The sequence below is a fragment of the Trichechus manatus genome, unplaced genomic scaffold (genome assembly GCF_000243295.1).
Source record: "Trichechus manatus latirostris isolate Lorelei unplaced genomic scaffold, TriManLat1.0 scaffold00104, whole genome shotgun sequence".
Classification (NCBI taxonomy): Eukaryota; Metazoa; Chordata; class Mammalia; order Sirenia; family Trichechidae; genus Trichechus; species Trichechus manatus.
Genome location: NW_004444040.1, coordinates 1,544,292 through 1,567,786, shown reverse-complemented (window position 1 = coordinate 1,567,786; position 23,495 = coordinate 1,544,292). Strand labels below are relative to the sequence as shown.

The window sequence follows — 23,495 nt, the reverse complement described above, 5'->3', positions numbered from 1 at the left end:
GCCAGCAGCAGCCTAGGAAAGCCCAGCCTGGTATGGCTGTCCTACCCGAGAGAAAGGGAGAGACATTTCCTCAGGGAGTCAAAGCTTTTATTAGCTGAATTATCCCAAGTGTATGCCAGAGATACCACTCTGGTCCCTCTGTTCCCCGAGGTGGAATGTGTGTGTGTGGGGTACTATTTACTGTGGGAGACAGGGACAGGGGCCTGTACAAGGGTATTCACTGGGACAACCACTTTCCTCAACAGCTCTGAGAACTTTGTGCTTTCTTCTTAGTTGGTACTGATCTACCTGGAATAGGTTTTATGTTTATCTTCTTTAGGAAAAAGATGCATAAACCAAACAACAATCCAGCTCAATTTCCAGGCAGGGGATTTCACGATATCAATCCAAACATCACACTATTTAATTCCCCAATAAAACATTGGAAAAAGGACTATCAGTGCTAACACATTTACATATAAAATCTCCACCTAATAGGTAATAGAAGCCTATGTACCAATTTCTAAAACAGTTATAAGATATATACACAATTTTGGGTATATTAACAAAACAGAATATTACAAAATATTAAAGAAGGCAATTCTCCTGTCCATGGGCCTCATCGCCTCTTACTTGAAGTTGGCATAGTCTGAGAATGCGTCAATATATTCCTGCACCACCTTGTAGCAGAACTCATACTGTTCCTGGAGAGTGAAGGGTGAGGAAAAAAGCCAGGTTACTGAAGAGAACACCCCACCTGCAGTTCCTAACAGACCCACTGTTATTAAATAGAAAATTGAGAAGAAATGACAGTTTTTGGACTTCCACTTGTGCCCTGATTTGTCTGCTAGAGTTCGGACAGCATCCTCCTGGGGCTGGTGGAGCCAGTCTTCTACAGCCAGAAATGATGACCCTGGGCCCTGAGAGGTCCGACATGAGTGTGCTGGGCCAGCAGACAGCAGGCCAGGGACGTTCAGTGTAGCCCACGCTCAGTGTGGCTGGGACACACTCTGCACTCAATGCCTCATCTCCTCCCAAACTCCTTGAAATTCACTTTTCTTCTCCCCTCAAACTTTCCAGTTCCATGGGATTCAGAAAAACCTTTCTGGATGTCTGTTTGCCAAACTTGGGCGTTACCAGAGGATCTAGATGTTGAGTCAGACCCTTTAACGGAGCCTGATCAAAACAGAGGAGGGCAGGAAGATGCACCTGGAGTGCACTTGGACTCCTCGGTCTCCCCTGCCCCAGGGCCCATGGACTAGCAAAGGGCCCTACATGGTACCAGGCACCCTCTGCTACCCTCCACAGAGGGCCCTAATGTCTCTTGCTGGTGACAGGGGCTGTGCTCCCACTGCTATGCTGCCCCCCTACAGCTCTCTCCCTGTCTGAAGCACCCTGGGGAAGGGTCTGGGGTTAGTCTCTGACTCCCAGGTGGGCCCCTCAGAAGTGCTTCCTCCCTGAGCTGGCCTTGACAGGCAAGGCCAGCAGATGGTGTCTGAGTATGCCCCAGGGGTGGCATGGATAAATATGCGGGGCAGCATACCAGTGTCTGGACCATGTGTGGCCTCTGCAGCCGCAGGCTCTTGACGGTCTGGAAGACATCCAAAATCCCCTCCGCCTTCACCCGCTCCAGGACTGTGCTCAGGGCACAGAAGGTCCCCGTCCTTCCTGCCCCTGCGCTGTAACAGAGCAGACACACTTACAACACCTGTGCAAGGAGGTGAAGGGCAGTGGTGATGAGTAGATCAAGGCTGAGCTCAGTGCTCCTGGGAGGTCTGTGACTCAGTGGGGCTGCCAGCATTGTCTCTGTTCTTCTTACAAGCCCCATGCTCACCTCTGCTCCGCTGACCCACTAAGCCTGGAGGAGCCCCTGTAAGAGCACAGCTCTGGTGAGGCGGGTGCACCCCTGCCGCCCTTCCTGCACGGCCCAATTCGCTTGTTGAGAGACTCGTCTGTGGGGATGGCGGTGATGACGCTCACACTCACACCCCACCAGCACTGAGCCTTTGCCTTCCACACATATCTGCCAGGGTCACCCTGACCTGCTGCTTGCTCATGTTAGAGTTCTAGTCCTCTCCTTCCCTTGCCTGACAAACCTGCCCCCTCCACGGGTTTGTGTCTGCTGTTGCTTTTCCAGACCTCCCTTTTTCTTTTTAAATCCCAGAAATCCAGACTCTGACCCTGACACTAGCCTCAGTCATCAGCTGATTCACTCAACAGACATTTGTGGACACCTGCTCTGTGGCAGACTGTGGGGTTAGCAGTATCCCAGACATTAAAATATGCAGAATGGGGAGGGGAATGAGGAAAAGAGCTTTAGGCAAGGTGGAGGGGAGGTGTGAGGAGGCAGTACAATTACTGGGGAAAGGTGACGGTGGACAGAGGGACAATGGTGGAGGGAGTGAGAAACACCTGGACTCTGGAAATACATTGTAGGGACAGGTGAAAGCATTCTGCAGAGAAACAACCAACTGTATCTAATGCTGATGAAAGGTCAATATAATGAGGACTGACAAGTGATGACTGGATTTAGCAATAGGGAGGTCACAGGTATCCCTGACAGGAGCAGCTACAATGCAGTCTGTCTGTCTGTGCGCGTGCGCATGCTGGCAAGGGGGATAGTTAACTGGAATAGGCTCAAGAAAGGATGATACAAGAATTGTAGACAGCATGGACAAATCTTTTGAGGGGGCTTTATTTACTATTAATCAGAGAAAGTGTGGCAGTTGGAGGAGAATGTGGAGACAAGAGTTTTTGTTTTTATATTAAGATGGGAGAAATTATAGCATGATGATGGAAAGTAGTGAAGTCATGTCCTTGAGGAGACAAGAGGATATCTGCTATGGATTGAACTGTGACCCCCAAAATGTGTGTCAACTTGGCTAGGCCATGATTCCCAGTATTGTGTGGTTGTCCTCCACTTTGTGAACTGATGTAATTATCCTGTGTTGTAAATCCTAGCCCCTATGATGTTAATGAGGCACGATTAGAGACAATGAGGCAAGACACAATCTACAGGATTAGGTCGTATCTTGAGTCAATCTCTTTTGAGATATAAAAGAGAGAAGTGAGCAGAGAGGAGAGGGACCTCATTATCACCAAGCAAGAAGAACCAGGAGCAGAGCAGGTCCTTTGGACTCGGCATCCCTGCACTGAGAAGCTCCTAGACCAGGGAAGACTGATGACAAGGATGTTCCCCCAGAGACGAACAGAGAGAGCAAGCCTTCCCCTGAGGCTGGCACCCTGAATTCGGACTTCTAGCCTCCTAAACTGTGACAGAATAAACTTTTTGTTAAAGCCATCCACTTGTGGTATTTCTGTTATAGTAGAACTAGATAATTAAGACAATATCAAAGTGGAGGGTGGGTGTGACAGACAGACTCTTGGTGGTCCCCAAGGTTCCCACCTTCTGGTATTCACACCCTCGTGTGAGTCCCCCCCACTGAGTATAGGCAGGACCTGTGACTTGCTTCTAACCAACAGAACATGGCAAGGGTGATGGTATGTACGTGATTACATGTATGTGACTGTAGTTATAAGATTATAATGCTTGTCTTGTGAGGAGACTTTTTCTCTCCTGCTGGTTTGGAAGAAGCAAGCAACCATGTTGGGAAAGTTCATGTGACAAGAAACAGAGGCCCTCCGTCCAGCAGCCTATGGGAAACTAAGTGCTGTCAACAACCATGTGATGAGCATGGAAGCAGATCTCTCCCTAGTTGAGCCTCAGATGAAACTGCAGCCCTGGCCAACACCTTGACCTGTGTGCTTGTGAGACTCTGAAGTGGAGAACCCAGCTAGGTCGTGCTCAGACTCCTGACCACAGAAACTGAGAGATAATAAATGTGTTTTAAGATGCAAGTATGTGGTCATATTACACAGCACTTGATGACTAATAAAGCTGGCTTTAGAGAGAATTACAGACAACCCACCCACTCAACAGGAGGGATACAGAGTACAGCACCAGGGCAGGGAGCTGGGAGTGTGGTACTGGGAGCATATGGAAGTTCTTTTCTAATAGCTTCTGCTTCTTTAGTGAAATAGAAAACATGGTCATCTGCTAAATATGAGGATGGTAGAGGAGGTGTTGGAGGATGAGGAGAGGGGTGTGAAACCATCATCTAGGACAAAGGTTGGCAAACTCTTCTGTGAAGGGCCACATAGAAAATATTTTAGGTGTCGCCGGTCAAGAGGCAATATCAAGTTATAATGCATAATCGCAATTTGTAATGTGCCAAGCAGCAGTGAGAAGGATGGGAGTGCCACATACGGTCTCTGTCCTAACTATTCAACTCAGCTGCTGTAGCATGACAGCAGTCATAGCCAACATGTAAACAAATGAGTACGGCTGTGTTCCAATAAGGCCTTATTTATGGACACTGAACTTTGAATTTCATATAATTTTCACGTTGTGAGATATTCTTTTTATTTTTTCAAAAACATTGGAAAATGTAAAAAAAAAAAAGTTTTTAGTTTGCAGGTCTATAAAAACACATGACAAGCCAGATTTGGCCATGGGCCTACCCTGGGCCTACAAGAGTGGGAGATGTAGAAGGACTGCAGGGCAGCAGCAGGGGCCGGCCATGAGGTTAGTGGTCACACGTTTAAAATGAGTCCTGTAAACACGATTGTTCACGTTTCTTCAGCCACATTCAGCTGCATGGACGTCGGTGCAGTATAAGCCAGAGAATCTGAGGTTTGCCAAGAGAGGGTGACCAGGGTAGAGAGGAGCATGGGAGATAAGAGAGTATGTGCAAGGAAGTAATTATCTGACTTTAAATTTTGCCAATTCAATGTCTTCACTCCCATTTCTCAGATTACTAGTAAGATTTAGCATCTTTTCATTTTTATTACCTATTTGTATTAGTTGATGTCCTTTGCCATTTTTTTGTTTTATAAAAATTTTTTTAAAGGTTTATTTTTATATAGTTAATAAACAGCATAGTTCAAATTTCAGAAAGGCCCAAAAGGCTAAATAGTGAAATGTCTCCTTCCTACCCCATTTCTTAGCCACTCAGTTCTCCTCCAACCAATGTCATTATATCCTTGTGTGTTCTTCTGTAAATAACATCAGCACATAAACAGATTCCTCATTAATTTTTTGAAGCTCTGTAGTATGAGGATATACCACAGCTTAATGAATACATGTTTAGAGTGTTTCTAATCTTTTACTATTATAAGCAATGTTTCAATCCTTACAACAATTTCATTTTGGCCATGTGCAAGAACATTTAGTGGATACATTTCTGAAAGGTTTTCTGTTAATTTTTCTATTTTAGAAACCAACTTGTAGAAATTTTAGATATATTCTTCCTTCCCTTTTTAAGGATATAGCTTTTTTCCTGATTGTAAAGTATAAGCTTGTGGTAAAAAAAAAATATACATAAAATGCAATCTCAAAGAACATGCCTCAAACAAAATTTACTTTTTCCCCTGGAACAAGTCCTCTAACCATCTTTCTTACTTCTATTGGTGACACTAACCATTATCAGTAACCCCGGCTCAGACCTGGGAGACATCTTTGACTCCTCTTCCTGTTCACCCTATGTTTTCATTCTTATTCATTTTCCCTCAAACTGTTTTTCAAAATATCTCCCATCCTCCCCTTTTCCTGTGCTTTTTAAGGAGGCCAGTCCCTTACCCCCATCACCCAACTGGTCTCCCCATTGCCAGTCTTCCCTGGCTGCTCCTCTATACAGCATCACCACCCCAACTGCTCCAATATCTTAATGTTCTTGGTTTCCTCGTGCTTAATGTGCTAAGTTCAAACTCCGAGGTCCTCGCTTATCATCTGGCCCTGTTCTGGTCATTAAACCTGACTGATGTGTTTGCCAACGTCCCACTTTTGCCCAGCTTTCCTCACTGGCACACACTCACCCTCACTCTCCCTGCTGCCTGCTTCTCATCATTCTCTCCCCTCTCCGAGGGCCGGGGCTATGGGTACCTGCAGTGCACGGTGATGGGGTGGTTCCCTGACTGCTGCTGCTGCTTCTGCACGGCTGCGATGATGCTGATCATACCCTTCCCGTCGCTGGGGATGCCCACTTCAGGCCAGCCATGGAAGTGGAACTGCCGGATCTGCCGGCTCTTGTTCTCCTTTAGAAAATGGGGGGTCAGGAGGCAGGGGTACTCTTGCTCTCCTCATGGGAGGAGCCCCACCCACCACCCATCTTACCCTGGTGTTAGTGACCAGGAGGTCTCGGACGGTGTAGCTCTCACATTCCTCCTCCTTCTTCAGCTCCACTGTGATGTCTCCGTAGGATACCAGCCCATCAGATGGCCAGTACTGGGCACACTTCTCCTGGAGGGGCAAATGGGAGAGGTGAGGGTTTGATGAGTATGTGTGGTAGAGGCAGGGCTGCCCCATGAGCAGCCTGACCCCTCTCTCAGTATAGCTACCTCTCACTCAGACACACTTCTTCCCCAAGGTATTGAAAACTTGGAGGATTAGTACATTACTTAACATCATTCTAATTAACTTCTGATCCTCACCAGGGCATCTATATTAAAAGACTTAATCCCACTACCAGCTATACAGCCTTCTGATATTATTTATTTACAGTCTAATTTGCAATACTACAGAGTCTGGTAAAGAACTGTGACAATCCGACTCACAGCTATATCCAACATTCAATGGCTGGGTGGAAGAGGAGGAGTGAATGTCTTTGTTCTAATTCACTTCTTTTTTTTTTGGTTTGTTTGTTTTGGTTGCTCCTTGGGTGTTTCCATAGTTTATAGCTGCTTTCACGTCCGACTTTAATCCAGAAAAACCAAACCCATTTACATGACCACCCAGCCATGGTGCTTCACCACAGCCCCGTTCACAGTATACTTCTATCCCTCTTATCTTTATCACTTGAATCTGCAATGGTACCTTCAAGTTGCTAGCACTTATGTTTCTGTCCTTGCTAGAGAGGCAGGAGATGATTTACTGCCTATCTTTGCTTGCACCTGGCTCAGTTCCCCCTACAGTGTGAGCTCCTTGTGGGCGGGGGTATCTGTTTTCATCTTTGTATTCCCAGTACCTTACACAATGCCTGGCATATGGAGGTCTCAGTAAGTGTCTGGTAAATGAATTTGTTCAGTATCTGTGGAACTAGTTAGGGTAGAAATACATAAATAAAACAAAGCACAGTTAAACTATCCATTTCTTTACAGCACTTTTTTGTAAAATCTTAAGATACCTCACTATTGGTCACTTAAAAAATCCTCAACCATAAAATTACTATAAATATATGGAAAAATTAAGCAGAAATAGAAAAAGAAAAATCGCTATAGTCTCAGTCCAAATAAAATCACTATTAAAAGCCCATTTTACCACCATACACACGAAAAGATGCTCTGTCATTTAGCCCTCAGAGAGGTGATACCATTACACTCTCACTAGTATGGCTAAGATTAAAAAAAAAAAAAGAAAATAACAAATGTTGGTGAGGATGGGGGGAAGCTGGAACCCTTATCCATTGCTGGTGGAAATGCAAAATAGTATAGCCATTGTGGAAAACAGTGTGGTGGTTCCTCAAACTAACCTACCACATGACCCAGCAATTTCACTCCCAAAAGACTTGAAAGCAGAAACGCAGAGACTTGTATGCCAATCTTCACTGCAGCATTATTCACAATAGCCAAAAGGTGAAAATAACCTAAGTGCCCATTAACAGATGAATGGATAAACAAAATGTGGTACGTACATACAATGAAATACTACTCAGTAGGAGAAGCGATGTCTTGATACATGCTATGCTGTGGATGGAGCTTGAACACATTATGCTGAGTGAAATAAGTCAATCACAAAACAACAAATATTGGATGACCTCACTTATATAAAAAGGCAAAAAGAAAAAAAAGCACATTTTAGTGACTCTTCTTATGTTTTCAATCAGTAACCCCTTTATAAATGACAGTGAGCTCATTTGAAAAAAAACAGGATTAATTAAAGTAGTGGATCGAGGAAGTGCCACAGATCAGTGTTTTTCCATCTATGCCCTGGGGAAGTCTTGGAATGCTTCATGAATTGGTGTGTCATCCTTGCACTGGGGCCATGCTAATCTCTGTACTGTTCTAACTTTAGTAGTATATGTGCTGCTGCAGCCAGCACCCTGGGGATGTCTTGGGGCTGGGGGATCTGGGCCCTCTCTTCAACCAAAGAGCTTTTTCTTAAACTGGGCGTAGGGGAGTGGAATGATTTTTTGCTACCACAGTTCCCTCCCAGCACTGCCTTTACACAGTTTATCAGCCAGGACTGAAGACCAGGACTTTAAAACCATTAGAACTGCTAGGTTCCAATCGGTATGAGAGTGAGAGAGTAAGTGAGCTGGAGAGAGAGAGCAATTTCCTTAGAGGAGGAGTTGAGATCTTAATGGTTACACTCTGATGAGAAAATGAAACACTACTGTCCTATAGCTTCTAGATATTTTAGATGTTATTACTTTAGGCAAAGTGGCATCACAGAGAAGAATGGGGACAGAATGGAAGGATGCCTCCGGGGAGAGACAGGGGTGAACACTGAGAGTCCCATCCTAATGCTGTGGTCAGGGAGTTGGTTGACAGTGAAAGCAAACAGGAGCCTGCTCTCGCTGATGAATGGGGACAACGGTCCAAGGTGGTTACATATGATCTGGCCCAACCCGAGAGGGAAGATTAACACTGTTCAGTGAGCCTCATGGTGATGTAGCTATTACAGGTAGGGAAACAGGTAAGGTGTGTTAAGAGAAAACAAGTCTGATTAATTTATGGGGTTAGGACTTAAGGGACAGTATGAAATAAAAGAGCCCTGGTGGTGCAGTGGTTCAAATCCACTAGCCACTCCATGGGAGAAAGATGTGTCAGTCTGCTTTTGTAAAGATTTACAGTATTGGGAACCCTATGAGGCAGTTATACTCTGTCCTACTGGGTCACTATGAGTCAGAATCGACTCACTGGCAATGGGTTATGAAGTAAAGAGAAGACTATTATAGATGTTGGACTGATGGTGAAAAATTATCCTACTCAGCCAGGTGAAGGCTACAGAACCAAAAAAACCCAAACCTGTTGCCGTCGAGTCAATTCCAACTCACAGTGACCATAAAGGACAGAGTACAACTGCTCCCCATAGGGTTTCCAAGGAGCACCTGGTAGATTTGAACTGTTAACCTTATGGTCAGCAGCCATAGCTCTTAACCACTACCCGAAGGCTACAGGGTTTATTTAAATTAGCCCTCCACATGGCAGATGTAGGAAGCAGGTTGGACTTAAAAACAAAGCGGAGCTATTTGATAGGTGGATGGTACTCCAGAGGTGCTTCTCCTGCCCGTGGGGAAGGAGGTGGCAGAAAGAACTTGTTACAGAAGTACCACTAGTTTAGAAGGTTGAGTTCACTGAAGGGAAGAAGGCACAGGCTTTGAAATATTCAACAAGAGCACCTTCAGTTCAGAGATCTGTTGGGGTGACTCTCTTCTGGGATAAAGGTGGGGATACAGGGGCACCTTCCTTAGGAGGCAAAACATAGTCCTCAGGAATCTGGAGCAGGGGAGAGCAGTGGCTGTAGCCGTTGTGGCCAGGGCTGAAAAAAAAAGCCTTTGGATCCTGCTGAGGATGGAGATGTGTGAGAGAAGAGCTGGAGGCCAGCCTGTGGGAATGCAAGGCCGCACCAGATGTGGAGCCCTACCCTCAAGAATCAGAGGCTGTGACCCATCTCAGAAACCATCCCACTCAGCATCTGGAGGGGACAGGGAAAATGGAAGCTAGAGGATTTCAAATAAAGTGCAACTCTAAGAAGAAGAAAGACCCAATTCAAGACTGGGGACTAGATGCCACCACTAAAAGTTTCAAAATTTTTTATGTATGGGTAGATTTTCCCACATGATCTCATGAAGCATAAGAGTCATGACTGACTGACGGAACCATTCAAAAATACATACCAAACACAGACTATGTTTCAGGCACCGTGCTAGGTTCTGAGGACACAGCAGCAAAAGAGAGACAGGATCTTTGCCACCTCCACCCTCAGCTTGGGTGAGGTGAGGATGCAACAGAAGGGAGGACGGTATAATAAGGTTGGAGAGGCCTTGGAGGCCAGGTGAGGAGGCACAGTGAGAAGCCCTAAGATTTTAAGGCAAGGAATGACACGATTAGATTTACAGTTTCAAAAGGGTCACTGGCTATTGTGTGAGGAAATAACTAGAAGGGGGTAAGAATGGAAGCTGGAAGACCTGTTGAGAGGCTACTTCAGCAACACAGGTGAGAGGCGATGATGGCTTGGATAAGAGTGGTAGCAGTTAAGTTGGAGAGAAGTGGATACGCTCAGAATAAACCAGGACTCGCTGATAGACTGGAGGTGAGGGGTAAGAGAAAGAGAGTAATGAAGATAACTCCTAGATTTTTTGTTTGTGCAAGTGGGTAGAAGATGGTACTGTTTATTGAGATGGGAGAAGTGGGGTGGACCAGCATGGGGAGAAGAAGGAAATCAAGTTTTAGTTAGGCCATATGAAGTTTGAGATCCTCAACAGACATCCATGTGAAAATATCAAGTAGATATTTAGGTATACCAGTCCACAACTGGGAAGGAAGTTAACTGGGCTGGAGATACCAATTTGGGAGTCTCTGGCATATGGATAGTATTTAAAGCCTCAGGACTGGATGACATCCTCAAAGGACAGTGGGTCAAAAGAGAAGAGAAGTGGGCCAGTGACTGAGTCTCAGGTTCTCCAATGTTTACAGGAGGTCACAAAGGAAATGGCAACGGAGCTGTCAGACCAGCGGAAGTAAGGGAAGAAAGCTTTTTGAGGACAAGGGAGGCAGTGATTGTCTTGATGCTGCTCTAAGGACAAGAAAGATAAGGACACAGAAGTGACTTTTGGATTTGGCAAGATGGAGGTCACTAGTGATCTTGACTGGAGCAGTCCCAGTGGAGTCAAGCTTGGAAAGAACAGGGTGAGAAGAGAATGTGAGGGGAAGCAAGTCAACTCTTTAAAGTGGAAAGATAAAAGAGTGTTCTTGTCTGATTTCTTGGAGAAGAAAGAGGCCAGATCACAAGCTAAGGTGTGAGTGTACTGGAATAGGCAAGAGGAAATGCTGGAGGTTCGAGGAGAGAGAAGGTGTGTTTGTCAAGTGGGAAATGAAACCCTCTAGGTAACTGTAGTAGGACTACCAGGTGGCATTAACTACCCATTTTAGATCTGTGGTCATGAATTCAAAGTGAGACCCGTCAGCACAATCCACCCCCTGACCCCAGCCGTAATGTTTGTTTCCCAGAAACAGATCAGATGCAGGCATATATGTGGGTTAATAGGATAGAGACCTTATCATGAAAGTAAGATGCCATGAAAGTTTAGCGTGAAGGAGTAATAGATGTTAGCAAGGGAAGGATTATGACAAGCCACACAAACCTTAAACACAGTGAGGAGGAAGGTGAGGACATGGGCAGAGAAGTAGTGACGTGGGATGACAGGAGGTGATAAATAGGGTGGAATGCTCAATGTCTAGCTTTCAAAGGCAGTGCAGATACTGGGGATGACAAGGACTGGGTGGCAGAGGAAGTTGAGAAGCTGAAAGACCAAGGGTAGATGGATCACTCACGTAGATACGGATGCCTTCAAGTACAGAGACAGGAATAGAGGCCAAAAAGGGGAAGCAAGACAGGTGTTAAAGTCATTGGCAGATGAGGGGTGGGAGATGGGAAACAGGTGGTCAAGTCCAGTAGAAGAGTAAAAACCAAACAAAACCAAACCCATTGCTGTCGAGTCGATCCTGACTCAGAGCAACCCTACAGGACAGAAGAGAACTGCCCCATAGGGTTTCCAAGGAGCAGCTGGCGTATTCGAACTGTCAACCTTTTGGTTAGCAGCCGTAGTTTGCCGTAGCTCTTAACCACTGCACCACCTGGGCTCTAGTAGAAGAATGCTTGGGGTTTAATCTTAGTCATGTGTTTTCAGGTTATGGACTCTAGATAAGAAACCAAAACAGAGGAGCTTTTCTATCTTCTTCTGTCCTGCTGTCTTTGTTTACCCTCCTACCTCTAGCTAGTACTAAGTCTCTGGTATGGTCTGCAGCTCACAACACTGACAGGGATACACAACTTTGTGGGCAAGGATCTAATGCTGTCACATTCTGACACTTGGGAGAAGTAGAACGAGGCCTCAGGTTGGGCTGGCCCAGTGCAGAGGATGAGGGAGTTGCTCTGTCCACTCTGATGGATGACAGTTCCAGCTGCAGCTGTTGAGGTAACCTAGGCCTTCTCAAGCATCTTGGTGGGCCCCTCTGGCTAAGATGGAGCAGAGGAAGAAAACGAGGAGAAGAGAATTTTAAGTTTTGATTTCTCTGAGACGTTAATTTATATAGGTATGAGATTGACATTTTGGGACTAGAATTTTTCTCTGGAAATTTAATACTATAAGGGTGGGGAGTGGTGGTGTCATGTTGTATAAATGTAGGCACCCTTCACTGTATCACTTAAGCTTACTCTATTAATATCTCTGGGAGCGACACTGGACAACCAGAATAGGAAATGAAAAAGGAGGTGAAGTTTTGTCCTAGGGACCAGTGAGGTCTTATAAAGAATGTCACTAATGTATTGCTATGATCCATTTCAGAAGTTTCTGAGGGCAAGAGCTACTGCCTGTTTCACTGGCTCTAGGAAGATAAGAGGCACAGGTGCACTGGCAGTTAGAGAAGAACGGGCCTCATGAGGATGGAAACTCGCCAATCCAGCTTTTCTGCCCATCTAGATTTGGGAGGGAGGGTGCTGTGGGGAACCATATGTAGGCCCCTGATCTAATCCATGTGTTCCATCATGGTTTATCAGAGAGGCTAGCAGACATGCACCTAGCTCCTGACAGCATAGTGGCTCGTTGCCCAACTGGCCTTTGTTACTCAGGTGTACGCTTCCTTGAGTGCAAAGCCAAGAACCTTACCCCAAACCTCTTACCTCATTAGTACTGTTATTAATGATAGCCAAAGACCTAGAAAGTCTGACTACTGACTAAGTACATGTGCTGGGAAGAATAGCTAAGGAGTTTAATCACCAATTAAAATAGAAAAAAATCTTGACATAATAGAACATTAGGGTGAGCAAATACATATAAATTCTTGCACCAAAGTTAAAAAAATAAACTGCACAAGTACAGGCAGGGAAAATGTGACTTGGAACAACTAATGTAAGAATTTTTTTTAGCGTTTTTCATTTTTAATTGATTGGCAAATTCAGCAAGTTATGAGTGGGTGCCATCCTTAATTCCCTCCCCCGTCCAGTTGATTCCACTTCTTCCATCTCTTGGGGGAGGCCCTTCTCAACACCCCTGCTGAGCCTAGGCCATCAGCAGTATTGCCACAGCTTCCTCTCTGCTTCTGCCTTTCTCATGTCTAATTACTCCTCCTCACTGTAGCCAGAGGGATTTTTAAAAAAATACAAATTTGATATTGTCACAGGCTCTTTAACTGCTTTATAAAGCCCCAACTCTTCACTATGGCTTTGCTGTTGTCAGTTCTGACTCATGGTGACACTGTGTGTGCAGAGTAGAACTGCTCCATAGGGTTTTCAAGGCAGTGACATTATGGAAGCAGATTGCCAGCCCTTTCTTCTGAGGTGCCTCTGGGTGGGTTCAAACTGCCAACCTTTCAGCTAGTAGTTGAATGTTTAACAATTTGTGCCACCCAGGGACTCCGTTCACTATGGCTTAGAAGGACCTTTATCACCAGGCCCTTGCTAGCTTCTCCAGGCTTATTCTCTCAATTCTGATTCCTGTTAAGTTGCACTCCAGGCATAGTGAACCACCCATTTACTATAACGTGCAACCTTAATAGAAAGAGCTTTTAAAATATTAAGTACTGTCTGAACACCACTGGGCAGCCCTGTAACAGAGTTCCCTGAGATTGAAAGTGTTCAGCAGAGGCTGTATGATTCTGACTCAGGAGTGGTGTTAAGAGGTTTCCTATACTGAGTGAGAGCTGACCCAAGGGGCCTCTAATGCCCCTTTATATTGTGAGATCCCAGACATCTCTACTTCTTAATTGAAGGCTTTTTTCTTAAAAGATTTGCTTGTTGTTATTGAATGTTTCTTATTTTTGTTATTTCTCAAATTTCTATTGTTCTCCTTTGTGTAGTCAGCGAAGAGGCAACCCATCTTCCCAGAAGTCCTCTAGTTCATTTCTCTGGCTCAGAAGGCATCCCCTTCCTAGGGACACTCACACTGGTTCCACTTCAGAGCCTTGGTCTGGCCCTGCTCCCTATTCTCACTGACTCTGGCCTGCCTGGGGAGATGGGGAGGTGCGGCTGTGCACAAAGACTAGGCTGTGGCTGAGGTGTGTGTGGGGGCGTGGGGGGTGGGTGTGGAGAGGGGCTGTATTCAGGAAAAACAGAACAGGGTGTGAATGCCTGGGAATCAAATGGAAGCTCAGACCACACTGCTCTCCCAGTCCTAGAAGCTACTGATTGTTCAGACACCAAATGGCTGGGCAATACTGCCTAGATATGGCTCTTTGGACAGTTTAAGTCAACAAAAAGTCCATACATACCTGCCAGCCCCAAACCCACCAATTTTCCCCACTGTCTGTCTCCAATGGCACCAGGGCCTTTTTGAACTCACCTGGCCTCTCTCCTCCAGTTCTGTGAGCATCACGATGGAGCAGGATTTCCACTCCCAGATCATTCGCCAGAAGTCCTCAATTGTGTGGAGAAGAGGGCCCTGGCTGGCGATGTAGGAGTCCTTCTGCCGGTAGCCCTATACAGGCCAGGCCAATTGCAGGGGTGAGGTGGTTTAATCAGGGAGGGGTTAGTGGAGAAGACAGGCCTATCTGGGAGTCAGGGAGAGAGGCTACTGGGAAGGGACGGAGGCTGCTTTGAGGCAAATCCATTTCAGGCTGAGTTCCTCTCTGGCCAAGGGCCACATCACTGTCGACAAGCCGGTCCCTTTCTACAAGGGGCATAGCTCAACTGCTAGGGAAGGGTGGTGGAGCTAGGATGCAGAGCAGGAACGGGAAATCAGAGGTCAGCTTCTCAGCCCTTTGGCTGTGGTTTGTCATGTGAACTTTCTCCTCCAGGCACCACTCTGGCGCATGCCCTGTTCCCCTCCCCTTTCTGTTCTTTCGTGCAGGGTGGGTGGGTGGCCATCAGCTCTGTATTTATTGACTGACTCAAGGACAATCTCTCCAAGCAGGTATGTGAGGGAGGGGCTGCAAGCCAGCTGAATCTCCCTGGGTGTTGGGAGTTCAGGGAATACACTCACTACTTACATCAATGAAGGACGCATTCACATAGTCTGTGTTCTCCTCACCCCTCTTTACTGGAATGATCACTCTGTTGAATTCATCTACAAGAAAGACAACAGCTTGTGACTCACCAACATTACTTATCCTCTCCTTCTCCTTCTACCTTTACCTCTCCACCCTGGGCCCTGAGCAGATAATATCCTGGCTGTACAAGGACATGTTTATTCCTACCCTAGGAGGGAAAAAACTCTCTGGCCTTTATGCTTATTTCCAGAAACCACTAAAGAACTGAGAGCAACAAGAGGCAATGTCATAATTCTTGTCTCTAAGCAGGATGATCATTAACTAGTACATGAGAAGGGGAAGAGGTGGAGGGAATCAGGAGACGGGGCTTTGGGGTGGAGAGAGGGCTCTTACATGGAATGATCTGTAAAACCCGATTCTTCTTCATGTTGGCTGGAAGGTTTCCAGTCCGCATCTTGTCATTCTGGATTTTGATTGATGTTAACTTCTGAATTGGGAAGGGAAAGAGAAATATCATTACTGATTCCAGTAACTGACCTTGACAAGGTTATGCCTGTCACTGAGCCTGAGCTCCAGGCCACTCTGGCCACACACTGCTCTTCTCATCAGAGCCCTGATCTCCATCTCCACATGTTCTTGTAGGAATATTATTTCTCTTATCTCTAAGCTCAGTGAACAAGCAAAGAGAGCATTTGGGAAAGACTATCTTCCTGGCTTCTCTGGACCCTTCTGGTATTCTCCTTGCCTGGAACCTTATGATCCTGGGCAAGGATCCCAGCACAGTAGGAGCAAGGGTGCCCACCCAGCCTCCCTCCTTTCCTGCCGACTCTTTAAAAAAACTTATTCAAATGTACATCCTCCCTTCCTCTGATTTGAGGTTCCTTCTTGATCCTTGCTTCTCAAAGTGTAGCCCACAAGCCAGCAGCACTGGCTTATCTTGTTAGAAATGCAGAATCTCAGGTCCTACTCCAGGCCTACTGAATTAAACCTGAATTTTAACAGGATCCCAAGGTAATTCGTGTACACATTACAGTTTGAGAAGGACTGCTCTAAGGAAAGTGGTCCTCCCCACCTCAACCCGGAGTATCTTGATCACGGGAACACTCTATTGATGAGAGCGTGATGTATTCCTGAGGTACGCTGAGAACCACTGTATAATATCATAAGAGCAGAGATCAGCAATCTGCTGGCCAAACCTGGCCTGCTGCCTGTAAATAAAATTCTATTGGAACACAGTCATGCTCATTTGTTTATGTATTGTCTATGGCTGTTTGTGTAGTTGTGACAGACATCTTTTGGCCTGCAAAATCTAAGATATTTACTAACTGGCCCTTTACAGAAAAAGCTTGCCAGATGCCTGGCACAGAGGGAAGTAAACACACAGATGTGATCATTCAACAAGATCCCAGGACAGTGGTTCTTAACTTTTGCTGTACATTATAATCACCTAGCGGGCTTAAAAAAAAAAAAAAAAAATGCTGTTGTCTTTTTTTTTTTTTTTTTTAAATAACACAACTCAAACAATTCTAACTGCAAGAAGGGTTGAGAATAACTAGGGTATGAGTAAAAAGCCAGAGACCCCCTCGCCTCTCAAGGGGATTCACTATTTGTGGGTTAATGCACAAGGAGTCAAGCATCCCATAATGCCCAGATCACATGGCTCTTTCAATCTGAAAGCAGCAGTCCAGCTCCAAACCCAAACCCACTACCATCAAGTCGATTTAAGACTCACAGCAACCCTATAGGACAGGGCAGTACAGCCCCATAGGGATTCCAAGACTATAATCTTTATGGAAGTAGACTGCCACATCTTTCTCCTGAGGAGTGGCTGGTGGGTTTGAACTGCTGACCTACCAGTTCACAGCCAAGTGCTTTAACCACTGTACCACCAGGGCACCTTGGTCCAGCTCCAACTCACCTTGAACTCCTCCTCTAATCCATTGTTGCTGGTCCCTGGGATTTTGTTGTAAATTTTCTGCAGGTGGGTTTCTAGAGAGGTCACTTCCAGTTCTGTATCCCCATAGAGATAATGCTCCAGAAGGGCTTGGTATATGAAGACATACTGCATCTGCAATGGGGATGATGCCCAAGCTCCCATTACTCCCTGTAATGCCAGATCGCCCCCTCCGACTGCTAACTTCACTCCAGTCAATTTCTCCTTTGATTCTAGCAGGAATAAAAGGATTGATTTGATCTTGTCCCAATTTAGTGAAGCAGGACTTGAAATGCATGGGTCTCTCTGGGGGTGTTTAGCTTAGGAGGGAGGGTCCTAGTCTCGCTTGGGGGTACCAGAAGCCTGGAGATCAGGACAAACCCAATTCCTGCTCATTCCAAGAGCAAAGATTCAGGAGTCTGAACGGGCTGTCAGAAACTGGAGAAACAAAAAACCCGACAGTCTGGCCCCAGCCTACTGACAGTCTTGCCCCCAGGGCTGTGCCTTTTGAACCCCATGCCCTAACCACAGAGCCAATCCTACTGCTGCTCCCAGACGTGGCCAAGCTGTGTTACAGCTCTGTTGCACTGGCTCTCTCAGCAGCCTGGCATGCCTGCTTCCCTCAGGGACTGTTCTTCATTCTTCATCCTTAAAGTCTAGTGAAAACAACACCTGTTTTCCTGACTCCCCAGGCATGAAGCCACAACCTCCTCTGTGCCCCATGTTTCTTTTAATACATACTTTACAAGGGCGCTTCATTACACTATTATGATGATAATTTACAATAACCTGTGGGGTGCAGTGAATCCACGAGGTGGGCAGTGTTTTAGGCCTAGAATGCCCCCACCCTCACCTCACCCGCACAGCACTCACATCTGTCTGTACCATCTGGCACCGCTGCGCTCGGATCCGGCTCACAAAGCCATACACGTCCACCTTCCGCTCTGTGTGCATCATGTCCAGCATGGCATCAATGACGACAAAGGTACCCGTACGCCCGACACCCGCACTGCAGCCAGAGAGCAGGAATGTAACCGGGATGCCCAGCAGGCCTTACAGGGGCATACAGGGAGGGGGCAGCACAGGCCGGGGCTCTTTCTTCAGGCCTCTAAATTCTAATTCTGAATGGGAAGCTGGGACTCTCCTGGGGCTGACAAGGCCACTGTGTCCTGAACTCCTGACCTCTAGCTATCAGGAACCAGCAACTGTAACCCTTAGAAGGTATACAAGGCCAGCACAATCTTAAGAGGACTGTCCTGCCTCACTTCCTCATGTTATATTCTCCACCCAGCACCAGAGCTTAACAGTTTCTTTGGCTGCTTTCCTGGGGTCCCAATAGCTCATCTGCTCTGTGCCAGCCTCCTCAGCCAGGGCTTGGTGCTGTTCCCCTGTTCTGGCCATGGAGCAGAATGTGGTATGAGTGGGGAGTAGAGGGTCAGGCCACACTGACCTGCAGTGGACCACGATGGCCCCTGCATACTGAGGGTTACAGGTCTTCACCTTCTTGAGAAACTTGAGCATGCCAATTGGGGTGAAAGGCACCCCAAAGTCTGGCCAGCTGGTAAAGTGGAACTGAGTGATGAGGCGCTGTGGCTTTCTGTTGGTCATGTCGCCCACCTGTGAAGGGAGGAGATCCTGTGTGTTGGTCCTGATACCCTGGAGTGGCAGCATCAGGGGAGGGATGGTGAGGCTCAGGGGCCAGGGCCAGCTGTAGTTGTCAGCGACAATGAAGAAGTGAGAGTGATGATAAACTACTTTGCGTCCAAAGACATGTAACTATGGACAAAGACTCTTCCCAGTAACCTTTGAGTTAGGCAGGGCCGCTACTATTATCCTCAGCCTACAAATGTGGAAAGTGAGACTCAAGACAAGTTAAACGACCTGGCTGAGATCCCAGAACTAGTAAGTTGCACGGTCAGAACTAAAATGCAGGTCTTCTGACTCTTCTGCAGAGCACCAGACTGCCCCTCAGCTGAAGAGGGTCTTTGCTCATGCCTTCTGGGTCATTCCGGAGGGCCAGGAGCAGGGCCCACCACGGTCTGATGTCAGGGGCCTCTGGAGTAAGAAAGGAGGTGAGTCAACCTCCCAGAAGAGTACACCACCTGATGCTCCCTTTTCACATCACATGGTTCACATATAAGATGATCAAAGTCCATCTCAAAAGGTACTTTTCCACCCAGTCATGAAAATGCTATTCCCTTAACTTTGACAAAGAAGTGCCCTAAGAGCCCAGATGTCTGGTTTCAGAGTCCAAACATACCGTGCACACCGAGCAACTCCTAACCATCCTGAATAACAGAGGGGAGGACCCAGCCTGTTCCCTAAACGAGAACCGAGAAAGGAGGTAGGGGACAGTACCTGCTGAATGCAGAACTTTCGGACTGTGTAGTCTACCAGGACGGTCACATCCTCTACTGACACACGGATATTCCCATAGGTCCAGCAGCCTTGGTCCGGCCAGTACTGGGCGCACTTACACTGGAAAGAAAACAGGTAACCCCCGACCTCAGACCTCCCACCCTAGCAGAGGCGAAGGGCCTGAAACACCACAAAAGTCCAGACTGTCCCCTAGAAAGCCCTATGGCCTCTTCTCTCACCTCAGGCAGCTGCACACTTATTTACTCTAACTGTCCTTTTCTCAAGTTTTTCATCCTGTTTAGCACAATCTCTTCACCGACACAAATCACAGCCCCAGACTTCTTGCTAGTTCCTGCTCCTACCCCTTCAGTGCAGGGCAAGTATGAAGTCATTTTACCTACAAAAACTGCACTTCCACAATGTCTCAGGCCATGCTCTAGAGGCAAGTCTGTCTGGATCCCTGGACTCTGCAGCCTGCCATGAGAAGACTCCCAGAGTGGGACTGTAAACAGGATGCAGACTGTAAACCTGCCACGAGAGGCCTGAGGCCTTCTTCATTGCCTGGGCTGTGGCCTGGACAGCTGCCAAGACCCAGAGGACTGGTTGGAGGAAACTAACCTAAAGTCCAGGCCTAGTACTATCTCTCTCAGGCTTTGTAGGGCTGCTGACCAATACCCAACACCCCAGAGTGGGGATCCAGGTGACACAAGGGACTGTCTTGAATGGGAATTCCTCTCTAGGGCTTGATCCAGAACCCAGGACTGGTGCTGGCTATGGCCCAGTGATGGAGCTGGCCAGGCCAGGCTTGAACTTGGCAGTCACAAAAAGAAAAGGACCAGTCAGAGGGCTGTCTGTAGGATCAGGCCAGGGCCTCAGATTCCCTTGCACCCTGCAGGATCTCAGGTCATACAGTTCTCGTGGTGACTCTAAGATATACCACAGGCCTCAGCAGGTGGGATAGGAAATTAGGGGAAGGAAAGTCTACAGAAGTCAGGAGAGAAAAGTTCTTCTGTGGCTTTTCCTTGAGTAGTGGCCCAATTCTTTTCCTCCAGGTTCTTTTGGAACAAGGTGACTTGTTTGACTATCAGACCAAGGAACATGCCCTTGGAACATCCCTGAGGCTTGTCCCAGGCTTCTAGGTCATAGGAAGTCTGTAGGCACATCAGTCTGGATTCTGTCTGGCTGAATTACTGCCTCAGTAGTCACAAACAGTATACAGCCCAGACTCCATCTCAGAGCTCCAGTGGAGCAGTCCCTCTGCTACTCATGCCTGCATCAGGGCCTCCTGTCTAATCTCTCCACTCACCTCTTTTCTCTCCTTCAGATTGGTCACCATGACGATGGTGGCTGTGTTTTGTTCCCAGATCATCCTCCAGAAATCATTCACCGTTTCTTCTTTTGGTCCTAAAGTAGCCAATAGCAAAAATGACAGATAACATAAGAGAACACACACCAAGAGGAAGAAAGATGCTGGGAAACTGGGAACACTCACTGCTGACTTTTGGAAGCCTGTGCCTATATGTCTCCATCTAAATATCCAATCCATCTATCCATCCGCCCCCCGCCCAAACCTTCTAACCGAACATTTCTTGTGCATCCACCATGTATGTCCAGGCACTTCACTAGGATTCGGGGTAGGAGGTTGTCAAAATATAAACAGAACATGAACAATGTCTCCCAAGGGAATCATAGTTGAGGAACAGAAATCATGACTGTTCACTGAATTCTTCCAGATAGGGAGCCAAGTGCTCTACGTCTCATTAATCCTTCCCACCATGCTCTAAGATGAATGTCATCAGCTCCAGAGAGGTTGGTGACTTGCTCAGGTTGAAATTCAAACCCTGGCTTGTCTAATAAACCAGAAATTAAGACATGGTAATCAAAACTATTACAGAAGCTAGAGAATGATTTGTACCACAAGAAGATAAAACTTTTGCTCCTGAGCTCGGTAAACAAAGAGGTTGTTTAGTTGAGCCTGAGAGGAAGCGGAGTGAGGAATGAGGGAAGGCTCTAAAGAAGAAAGGGCATGTAAACATAGCCTTGACATCAGGAAGGCTTTGGCATTCAGATATCTCTGGGGCACAGGGGCATGATGAGGAAGACTGGGAGGCAGATTTGAAAATGCAGTATGCTGGGATCATTTGAAATGGAAATGCAATTTCCACGGAAAAGATGAATCTAGCAGCAATGTGTAAGGATGGACTGGGGTTGTAAGAGATAAAATAGGAAGACAGGCAAAGAACATGAAGGCTGTGAGAGTATGAACAAGGGTGAAGCAGTGAGAATAGACAGGGTACTGTTGAAGTGGAACTGTCAAGACTTGACATCTATTATAGGTGAGAAAGTAAAAAGAAATCTAGATGACTAACATTTTTCACCTAAGTGCTAGGGAATATGGTAATACTGTTATCAGAAACACAGGATGGGGGAAGAACCAGGAAGACAATGAGTTCAGGGTTAGAAATGCGGAACTTGAAGGGCAGGTGGGACATCCAGGTAACTGGTGCCCAGAAATAAGAGGTATTATAAGATGCGGACCTGAATGAGAAACAAGGGTTAAGACTTCTGCTTCTAGGCATGATGGAGTAACAGGGACCGAATTCACGATCCTGCCTGGACCAAATATATGAAACAATAGTTTTTAAGACATAAGACACCAGGCAGTGCAGGAGAGTGATCCCTGAGAGAGAGGAAACAAATGAGGTGAGACCTATGATTATCCCAGCTCATTGTCTGGAGTGAGTTTTCAGGCGGTGGTACAAAGAGGGGGAACCCAGGTGGAGTCTGATAGTCTCGCTAAGTTGGGGAGACAAAGCTGGGTGTCAGGGGAGACCACGGTGGCTAAGCTGGCAGGGTAGAGTAATGGAGAGGAAAGAGATGCATAACGAGAGTGCTCTGGAGATCTGCAGAGGGTTCTCCTTGAATCTTCAACTGAGTTCTGATTAGAGATTGCCTGTGACGCAACTGTCTGAGGCCGGGGTGGAAAACACCCAAATAAAGCAGGGGGAACAATCTCTAGGGTTCACAGAAGGCCGGGAATAGTTTGTTTTCCCACCAGCCAAAGTAGAAAAACATTGTAATTCAGTGGGTATCAGGTAGAATACTCAGAAAGGTGTTGGTTCAGCAGTGGAGCAAAATCAGCTCTAGATTAAAGGCTGCTCTTGTTTCACCCAACAAAGCTTAAAACTAAACCCTCAAAAGGATCAAACTGTTTCTAAGCAACTGCACCCTGGAACAGAAAGGAAGAGAAAAACAAAGTGAACAGAGCTTCAAGGACTTGTGGGACCTATCAAAAGGTGTAACATACATATAATTGGAGCTTCAGAATGAGAAGAGAGACTGGGTAGAAAAAATATTTGAAGAAACAGTGACCAAAATTTCCCCAAATTTGGTAAATGACCTAAATTTACAGTATCAAGAAGCTCACTGAACCCTAAGCAGTATAAATACAAACAAAACCATACCTAGGTATGAAGTACATCATAATCAAACTGCTGAAAATAAAAAATGAAGATAAAATCTCAAAACGGCCAGAGAAAACCAACATATTGTGTACAGAGGAACAATGACTCTAATGACTGCTGACTTCTCATTAGGAAAAAATGGAGGCCAGAAGATTGGAAAATCTTTAAAGTACTGAAAAAAACAAGAACTGTCACCCTATAATTCAATATTCAGTGAAAAAGTCAAGAATGAAAGTAAAACAACATTTTAAATAAAAGGAAATAAAGAGAATTTGTTGCCAGCAGACCTACATTACAAGAAGTACTAAAGGAAGTTCTTAGGATGAAGGGAAACAACAGATGGAAACCAAGACCTTCAAAAAGTAATGAAGAGCACCAAAAATGGTAAATATGACTTTTCCCCCCTAATTTCTTTAAAAAAATAAATAAGATGGTTTAAAACAAAAATTATATCACTGTATTGTGAAGTTTATAATATATGTAGATATAATACACATGAAGACTACAGTATAAGGGACATGAGGAAGGGGGAAAATGGACCTATGTTGTTGTAAGGT

The 23,495-nt window shown here is 46.1% G+C and overlaps 1 protein-coding gene and 1 non-coding gene across 7 annotated transcripts in view; both read right to left on the bottom strand.

Moving 5' to 3' along the window:
• Nucleotides 1–383: 383 nt before the first annotated feature.
• PTPRA (protein tyrosine phosphatase receptor type A) overlaps nucleotides 384–23,495 on the bottom strand; it is a 167,372-nt gene continuing 144,260 nt past the window's right edge. For 5 of the 6 annotated variants that reach the window (XM_023737505.1, XM_023737507.1, XM_023737506.1 and 2 more), the window contains 12 exons: nucleotides 20,781–20,878; nucleotides 19,475–19,594; nucleotides 18,567–18,733; nucleotides 17,990–18,125; nucleotides 17,102–17,251; nucleotides 15,577–15,670; nucleotides 15,184–15,260; nucleotides 14,538–14,672; nucleotides 6,152–6,277; nucleotides 5,921–6,072; nucleotides 1,523–1,658; nucleotides 384–683 (listed from right to left, as the gene is read on the bottom strand). In XM_023737505.1, the coding sequence (XP_023593273.1) occupies nucleotides 609–683; nucleotides 1,523–1,658; nucleotides 5,921–6,072; nucleotides 6,152–6,277; nucleotides 14,538–14,672; nucleotides 15,184–15,260; nucleotides 15,577–15,670; nucleotides 17,102–17,251; nucleotides 17,990–18,125; nucleotides 18,567–18,733; nucleotides 19,475–19,594; nucleotides 20,781–20,878 (1,466 nt within the window). In that variant the 3' untranslated portion in view covers nucleotides 384–608. Of the gene's footprint in view, nucleotides 684–1,522; nucleotides 1,659–5,920; nucleotides 6,073–6,151; nucleotides 6,278–11,839; nucleotides 12,218–14,537; nucleotides 14,673–15,183; nucleotides 15,261–15,576; nucleotides 15,671–17,101; nucleotides 17,252–17,989; nucleotides 18,126–18,566; nucleotides 18,734–19,474; nucleotides 19,595–20,780; nucleotides 20,879–23,495 lie in introns of those variants that run through there. The other variant, XM_023737508.1, reaches the window with a different exon arrangement.
• On the bottom strand, nucleotides 7,968–8,074 carry LOC111821775 (U6 spliceosomal RNA). The gene has a single exon (XR_002825111.1). It is a non-coding gene; the product is annotated as a U6 spliceosomal RNA (small nuclear RNA).